Source organism: Notolabrus celidotus, chromosome 9 (assembly GCF_009762535.1).
Source record: "Notolabrus celidotus isolate fNotCel1 chromosome 9, fNotCel1.pri, whole genome shotgun sequence".
Classification (NCBI taxonomy): domain Eukaryota; kingdom Metazoa; phylum Chordata; class Actinopteri; order Labriformes; family Labridae; genus Notolabrus; species Notolabrus celidotus.
Genome location: NC_048280.1, coordinates 8,847,810 through 8,856,659, shown reverse-complemented (window position 1 = coordinate 8,856,659; position 8,850 = coordinate 8,847,810). Strand labels below are relative to the sequence as shown.

The 8,850-nt window shown below is 36.9% G+C and overlaps 1 protein-coding gene across 1 annotated transcript; it reads right to left on the bottom strand.

Moving 5' to 3' along the window:
* Positions 1 to 671: 671 nt before the first annotated feature.
* Positions 672 to 7,709, bottom strand: LOC117819332 (flavin reductase (NADPH)-like). The gene is made up of 5 exons (XM_034692631.1): positions 7,617 to 7,709; positions 4,156 to 4,299; positions 2,846 to 3,047; positions 2,037 to 2,201; positions 672 to 1,828 (listed from the first exon to the last, which is right to left on the bottom strand). The coding sequence occupies exons 1-5, from the start codon at positions 7,629 to 7,631 to the stop codon at positions 1,671 to 1,673; spliced, it is 684 nt and encodes a 227-aa protein (XP_034548522.1). The 5' UTR covers positions 7,632 to 7,709; the 3' UTR covers positions 672 to 1,670.
* Positions 7,710 to 8,850: the final 1,141 nt, after the last annotated feature.

Here is an 8,850-nt window from a genome sequence, read left to right as displayed (position 1 = left end):
CTCCTGTGCCGTTTCCTTTCTTTACACGCACAAACATGAAATCAGATGCATTTTTGGACATTGTTGTAATGCCTCTCACTTTAGAACAGTCTTATCAGATAGAGTCAGGAGGCCATTTGATGCTGAAAACCCAAGTTCAACCAGAGGTGATAAAAATGTAAATCAACAAGATCTTATCCTACAGCATTTTTTTGAATATGTTAAATGTTTGAACAGGGTTGGGCTTTTTTTCTGCACATTCACTACAGGCTCTCTGACATCTGACAAAGTGCGATGATGATAAAATCAAGTCTGAAACATCCGGGACATCAAATACTTTCATCTCTGTGTCTCTGGAGAAATCTTAACCAGTGACTGTCTGGAAGGAAACCTGTGTGACATGACCTTCGACCTGTATTTGTCTGTCATTTTCTGCTAACTCATTGAACTCATCACAGTGTCAACAGGCTTTTTAAATACTGGATGATTATACACTGTTGAAAGCTGGGATTCTAAAAAGATTAAAAATGACAAAATGAGAAGCAGCGTTTGGTATTTGATATCCTCTCATTGTTTCATATCATTTACCATCAAATCCTATAAACTTAAAAAAGTTCCCTGTTAGTTTCATTGTTGTGTTTATTTCACAGAAATGATACAGCACATAGTAGAATAAAAGACTCTCAAGTGAATACATGGTGCAATTTATATTTTTATTCTATCATCCATCAATCCTTCATTATTCACTCTTTGACAGATTAAAGAGGGTTTGTAGTTGACTTTCTGTTTCTGCGATTAGACATGGCACAGCACTGCCACTGTGTGGCTGAAATTATGTATTACAATCATGTTAAAGCACACTGCAAGAACTAGGTTACAAAAACATAGTTAGATGGCACATTGTTGATGAAAAACATGTGAAATAAGAGCAGATAAAAAGACATTCATCAGACAGACTAGATTACATAGGGAAGTTATTCAAATATATCCTGAAGTAGACAATTAAAGGGCCAGTTCACCCAAATGAGAAAGTGCTTTTTGTCCTTAGCTCAGGTTACATTTTACCATGAAGATATTTTTTGGCATTGTTTGATGTTCAATATTTTTTCAGAGCTAATATCTTCCTCAGTTTTCATAAATTACTGAGCACTTGATCAACATCTGTCACAGGGATTTTTTTTCATTTGAAGTAGTGCAATCTGTAGGGTAACCACTGACATAAAAGAGCTTTTTCTTTTCTTTCACAGGATTTTTGATCACTTGTGCTGTAAAAATTGACATATAATTGCTCAACAAGCACAAAAAAACTTACAAACACAATGAGGAGAATCAAAGCAACAATAAAAGCAGTGGTGTTCCTGAAAAACAGTGAATGTCGATCAATTTAAAAAACACAGAGGAAAATAACTAGCTCTTTAGCTGCTAACTGCTAACTTTGTGTGATAGCTCTTTAGTTTTAATTTGGATTACTCAACACTCATTTGCCGTAAAAAGCACCTCAAACAGTAAGAATGACAACAGCAGTACATTTAAACTTCTGAGATATTATATTTAAATTTTCAATTAAATAAAACACTGATAACACATATGTAAAAACCAGGAAAAATATCTTCATGGCTAGATGCCACCACATTGGTGAGTGCATGTAGTGATTTTGTAACGTGAACTGGCCCTTTACCTCTTCCTCTTTCTTATTTTGTGGTGATGGCGACTCCCTTCTTCACCCAGGCGTTGCTGTTGAGCAGAGAAAGCATGAAGCGAGCCACGTCTCCTCGTCCAACAGTGCTGCCTGCAGGGTTACCACTGTTGTCCGGCACAAAGTATCCCTCGTGCGTCAGGAACTCTTGAGCTGTACAGAACGTAAAAAGAGAGATACACACTGAAAATTCTAGGAAAGGAACGATATTCACCAAAAATTAGCTCATTCATTCTTTGCTAAAAGTAATGAGAGCACATGCTTATTAGCCTGAACTGTGTCGAAATGGATCTTGAGGCAAAAGGAGCTTCACATCGTATCTTATCTGAGGTTTATTTGACTGATGCTTGTCTTCTTTTACCTGAAGCGGGCTGGTTCTTGAGACCAGGTGGGCGTACCACAGTCCAGTTGATGTCGTCAGTCTTCTGCAGAAACTGCTCCATCTCGTGCATGTTGGAGAGAACGCTTCGGATCATCGGCAGCAGGAGGAAGCGGATGAGATAAGACGACTTTGCTCCAGAGTTAGCTAACAAGATGAGATGAGAAACCACTCATATTTCACCAATGATGTGCATGACAAAAACCAAATTCCTTTACTGTCGTTTAAAAACAGAACACAAAGCTTCACTTGAGCAGTTAGATGATAATCTAAAACTCAGATATATGCGTGTGGGTATATGTGCCTAAACTGAAAACAGAGACCCGTGCTAAATAATGTTTACCATTGTTTATTCCCAAAGTAATTTGATCTTGATATATCACAAAGCATCATTATAAAGCTCTCGCATTTAGTGTCTGGTTCATTTGATCACCTCTGATTTCAAGATAAGGGTCCTGGCTGCTGGGGAGGATTTATAGGTGAACAGTAAGTCAAGGCTTTGTTTTGTTACTTCACACCATTAGAGGATACAGTGTCAGCTTCTAGCAGCTTAAGATGAAAGAATAATAAACTTGAGCCCTGATAAACATTGTAAGTTAATTTAATGTATTAACAGGATGACTTTCTCAGGCTGTAAAACTTGTCTTTGCGAAATGACCAAATACTTCACTTGTGAATTTGAGATGATATAAACTACCGACAAAGCTGCAATTTAACTATGTATAAAAACAGTTTGGTGGATATTTTTAGTAGCATATCAGAGAAGGTGCCCTCCTGTGTGCAGCACTTACGGTCAGTGTACCAGGAGGTCATGGTGATGAGCCTGTTGACTCGGGCCTCTCGCATGGCACTGATCACACCGTTCATGGACTGGGTGTAACCCGTCACCACCGAAAGGAAGGAGGCTGGGAAGCCAAGGCAAGACATGATCACATCCTGACCCTTGAAGTGAGGCTTCAGGCTGTCTGCTGAAAAAATGTCAGCCTCCACTACCTGAAGAAATAAGACAAGGAGAAGCGGAATAATCCTGAGTTTAATGGTTTGTGGAGGATTTGTGTTTTTTAAAACAGTGATTAGGAGAATGCATGGTAAGAGACCCATTTGTTGAACACAGATTTGATTTTTCAGAAGATGCAGTGGGTTTCAAAATATGCATAATTTCTTCCAACAATAGATCTTCAAAGTATAGGAGGTTCACTGGATAAGGCTGACTTTATTCTATTTTTAAAATTTGCACTTGTTTTCATGATAACACAAAAAACAACCCTGGGCTTGTCTTTCTGTCAATCCCTTTCACTCCCTTTCACTCCCTTTCACTCCCTTTCACTCCCTTTCACTCCCTTCAACCCTTCTCTAAAACAAGCTCTGCAATAAAATCTTAACAGACTTTGATTTATAACACTAAAAAGTTAACCGAAACCATAAAGCTTCTGTTTCCTAAGACAAATTAATTACACACATTTGTGATGTGTGTAATCTACATTTCTTGCTACAAAACATCCAATATCAATGGGACTACTTTTCATCTTAGGTTGAGGGTTGTAGTTTTCAGCAAATGTGAGCCAAAAGGTATATGTTGGGGACTATTTACAGCTGCGTAATAATACATATCATTTACTGCAGTAAGTAAGACGTAGGATTGAATCAATGCTGCACAGAGCTATTTTTCTTGTGCAGAAGAAAGAAGTCATGATGTGCCAACGCCTTTTTTATTAAAGCTATTCCGTTTATGTGACTGCAATAGAGTACTATGGCAAATATAGGCAAGATAAATCAGGTGAAGCAGGTTATTGTAATAGCATAATTTGTTGTTTTTGGTATTTTAATTAATGGGACCAAAAGACAAAACTAGAACAAAAGCAGTCTTGCAGTTTGCAGTAAACATTGTTATCAGTGCTGCTGTGTGCACAGTTTCACACCTAGATGTTAAAGTAACCAGCTACTGTTCACAAACATGTCCATGGGTTAAAGTTTAACCTCATACAACCCAAATTTGGACACAATAAAAAAAAAACATCAGGTAACCATCTCACTGACTGAACTTTGAGTGCATCATGTAATGAGCACAAATACCACTATCACAATCTCTGTGTGGTTTTACCTTCAGGTTGTCATGATGCACGGTAAGTTTTCCTGGGTTCCTAACGATGGCGGTGACAGTGTGACCCTGCTGCAGCGCCTGGTTGACCAGATACTGTCCAGTCTGCCCAGTGGCTCCCAGCACGGCGATCTTCATCCTCAGAATCTTACATACACACACACACAGAGCTCAGTGAGGGATGGTCAGTGAACAGCGTACTGAATGAACTAACACACCAAGCAACGGCTGGGAAGTTCCCTTTCTCTTACGCAAGTCTAAGTGTAAAAAGATGATTTCTATGGTGCCATAAAGAGGCCTTCTCTGAGATATTTAGGTTAATCATCTGACTGACTTCACGTTTAAAATGTTCATTATGCTACACTGAATCCTTGTTCAAACATTAGTCACAGATTGTAGAGAAGAGCTTAAAAAAGTTTAACCATTTGCATTCAACAGTTCATGAAAAGCAGCACATGATTAATGCAGCAACAGAAATATGCTCTTGATATCTGTTCTTGTTCTCATTTTGTTTTTGTAATAAAATGCTTAGTGTGAAAATGCATTGTGCAAGTAAAAGATGATGCAGTTTGGATTAAATTAAGCACAGAAAATTAGAAATGGGCTCATAACAGAGACAACAAGTGTTGGCTTGTTGATTTAGATCTACATGGAATCGACAGCCTGTCACTTTTTGTCACTGTCAGCAAAGATTACTGTCAATACAATGAAATATTTAGAAATAGAAACACACTATGGTTCAATGTTTATAAATGTTGACTTAGAGTAAGAACAGCTCTTAGAAACAAGAATTAAACTGAAGCTCTTTGTGGTGTCCAAACCGCTCCGAATGGATTATTTCTGCTGAAGGGGATGATGAAAGGCTTGTTGATCAGATGCTCTCTCAGAATATTAAGGATCATAATGACTGACCTTTAAAGTAGATTGATCAGGAAGCTATTCAGAGAAATACTCTGTTAATTTAATAAGTATTTCTTTGAAGATGTTACCTCAAAAGACATTCTTAAGCCTAGTTAACCCTTGAACATTTCAAGCTTTTCTCCTTGATTTGTCATCCATTGAATCCAAAGTTCCTTTTTTTTTGTAAAGGGCTTGAGGAGTTTTTTTGTTACACAGTAGTTTTAGTCATACTACTTGAGACTGACGTGCACCACTATCCTGCATCTCAACAGGGAAAAGCATTCAAGTTTTCTCCCAAGTGAGTTCTAGTTTCTCTATGCACATAAAACACAAGGTACATAAAGTGCATTGAGTAATTATTTTAGCTGGAAAACAAATCAAAACTCATCTAGAAGAAAAATGTTCAGTTGCATTTAAAATATTAGACATTGTTGTCTATCAGCCACTGTGGCCAAAATGAGTAAATTCTTAAATTGTTGCACTAAAAATGCCAACCTTAGCTTTAAACTTATTGTCTTAAGTATGAATATCACACTAAACTTATGATGATTTAAATAACCTGGTTGGTTGCTTGACAACATGGGGTTGAGTGAATTTGGCTTTAGCATATAAGACAAAAAACTTGTATTATAACTATTTTTTTTTTAAAGTGAAAAGTACTGACTGTTGTATGAAACTTAAACTGAAAATCACAGTATCAAACACTGAGAGATTAAACTACTTGTCTCCCTTTTTCAGTGGTCAGAGGATGTGGAAATAAATATCTAGAAAAATGTCAGATTTTTAATTTACAGTTGTGCTTATAAGTTTACATACCCTGACAGAATTTGTGATTTTTTTGGCAATTTTTCAGAGAATATGAATGATAAGAGAAAAAGTTTTTTTTCACTCATAGTTAGTGGTTGGATGAATCAAAATGTTTATCAAACAACTGTGTTTATTTTTTTTATATCATAAAGACAACAGAAACTACCCAAGAAACCATAAATTCTGCCAGGGTATGTAAACTTATGAGCACAACTGTATATAATTCAAAGCACCAGCTGAAATTCTGTTTTTGACTAGATAGGGGGTGTCAAACATACGGCCCGCGGGCCAAAACTGGCCCACCAGAGGCTTCAATGCGGCCCAAGGGATGACTTCAAGGTGAAAAAATCACAGAGAAGACCGTAACAACAATTTTTCAATAAAAGTAACTACTATATCAAATTGATCCACTGGGGGTCACATAAAATAATAGTGCTGACGGGGCGCACCTGAACGGCGCTCCAGGACCATAGACTGTATAAAATATGGACTTGTATCCGTGACGTCACCCATCTGTTCCTAAGAGCTGTTTTGAAGCAAATCAACGGCAGCAGCCATATTGGTAATGCGGAACTCAACCAGGCAGAGTGTGACGTAGTGTGAGCCCCTTAGCCAATGGCTGTGTGTTCCCGACCGGGAGTCACGTCAGTCATGTCCTTATTTGGGCAAAACTCGTAATCTTAATATCTTCTGAACCGTCACGTTAGAAAAAAATTCACCCCTGTACAGTGTGTGCCATTAGAGAGATTAGCTTCATAGGGCCAAGCCGTTTTTTGAACCAGGCTGTAAACATGTTTATTAATGCTGCAAAGATCATCTTTTTCCCATTCATATCTATGTAGTTTCCGGTGTTTCTGCAGCCAGCCTCAAGCGGATTCTCGATGTATTGCAGTTTATAGCACTTCCGCATTGGCTTCATCGTTTGAGACCGGAGTTTGCCGCTTGTCCAGGACCCTTTTTCCTCAAAGTGTGGAAAAAGGCTCCTTGCTGTTTGCATAATCCAAACAACAACAAAAAAATGTTCTATCTGTTTTTCATTTCACTCTGTCAAGAGAATGTTTGCTATGTGCTCGGTGTGTTCACAGCAGGTTTCAGTGCTTAAAGAATATAATATTTGGCTCACCATGAGACTCATCATGATGAAAAATACAACCACTGTTTTTGTAAAAATATAGTTCATTAAATGTGAACATTTAAAGAATGTACTAAAACAAAGGCAAACATTTGCAGTTTTCATTATTTATAGGTTATTATGTTATGATTTTACTGGTCCGGCCTACTTCAGATCAACTTGGGCTGTATGTGGACCCTGAACTGAAACTAGTTTGACACCCCTGGACTAGATGGTCAACTTGAAAATAAGACAAGCTCCAGCCTCCAGAAGGATTACTAACTCAAATGACGCGCCCTCTTTGACTGTCATGCAACATCGTAACCTTCCTAAAATAGAATTTATATCCGGACAGTTGCACTGGATGGGATCAGTATTAAGTAGGTTAACCCATTAAACAGTGAGGTCAGTGTACAACTAACACATTGAGCTTCAATCTAACCAGGAAGTCTGCTACTTGTTTCGAGCGCCTGAAATGCATCCCTAATTGTAAGGTTTTCTGAGTTATGATATTGTGCAAAAAGGGTTTGGACTAACTTTTTGCTTGATTGAAAATATCACTTATATTGCCTACACTAAGCGTGCACAACAACTTCAGCATGGGAGATGATTTGAGAGACCGAAGAGCCAACGTTGGATAACTCACCTCCATGTCCGCCATACATTTAAAGGGCTAGAGAAAGAGGTGTTCAAGAGCGCTACGGTTTAGGGGCGTTTGTTAAGCAACGCTTTCCTTAAGTTGTGAGTTTAATATGCTGTAATTGATATGGATTTAAATCACATTTGGTCAATCTCATTTGGAGATTGACTGACTCGTTCAGGAACACGTCCCAGCTACTAAAACTTTAACCCAAAATGTATTTTTCAATGTAGTTGTCACACTCAACTCAACTTTATTTATATAGCACCTTTCATATATAAAAACATGCAGCCCAAAGTGCTTCACAGAATAACAGAGAGAAAGAAAACAACAGCAATGGTAAAATTATAAAAGGGATGATTATAAATAAAATACGTAAAAAATAAAATAAAATCAATACAGTGAAATTAATAAAATAAGTAATAGTGGAAATAAAAGTAAAAAAATATGGTAGCATTAACAAGATCAGATGAATACAAAAAAATGATAAATAAATAAGATAAAGAAATATTAAAGCAATGATTAAAACAAGAATGTTTACAATAATAATAAAAATAATAAAAATGATAATGCAGTCCAGGGCTAAAAATAAACACTGGTGTTTTTACCCCCATCCTTTAAACTAAACTGTTTTTTTCAGCTGTTAAACAAGCTAAAACAGTGTTTTTGTCTTACAAACAAACTTAAATAATTGATTCTTATGGCTACTCATTTTTAATATTTACTTTTGCTTGTATTTATATACATTTCTGATATAAAGACTAAGTCTATACAAGTTACCTGAGTTAGCAATTGTGATTAACTGACTAGCTAGCTAACTAGTCTATGTTTCCTTCCTTTTGAAAGTAAGGGTAACTTGTCAGGGTGTCTGAAAAGTGACAATCTTTTATTAATTTTAGCCTGTGTGATTATTATTTATGATTATGATTATGATTATGATTATGATTATGATTATTATTATTATTATTATTATTATTATGAAATAATTGAGAGGTCAACAGAAACAGACGCTCTCAAATGAATGATAAAAGAAGGCACTCGTTTTTAAAGGCCTGGTTGTCCTTTATTCCCCCTTTCAGCCCATCATCAAGGGGTGTGTAACTTCAATGCTTATTTCAACATTGCCACTTAGTGAAAATAGAGGTGCTCATGCTCAGCATTCATCACTAGGTCAAATATTTCTATGTAAATGGGTTTCAAGTACTGTTGAATGTAGTAGGTAGATGTGCTTGAGTCTCGG

What these genes read in the sequence shown, in the direction of transcription:
- LOC117819332 (XM_034692631.1), bottom strand. An exon ending in TGCATCATGACAACCTGAAG is followed by an intron (nt 3,048 to 4,155) that starts GTAAAACCACAC and finishes TTATTTCTTCAG; the next exon opens with GTAGTGGAGGCTGACATTTT. An exon ending in GACCTCCTGGTACACTGACC is followed by an intron (nt 2,202 to 2,845) that starts GTAAGTGCTGCA and finishes TCATCTTGTTAG; the next exon opens with CTAACTCTGGAGCAAAGTCG.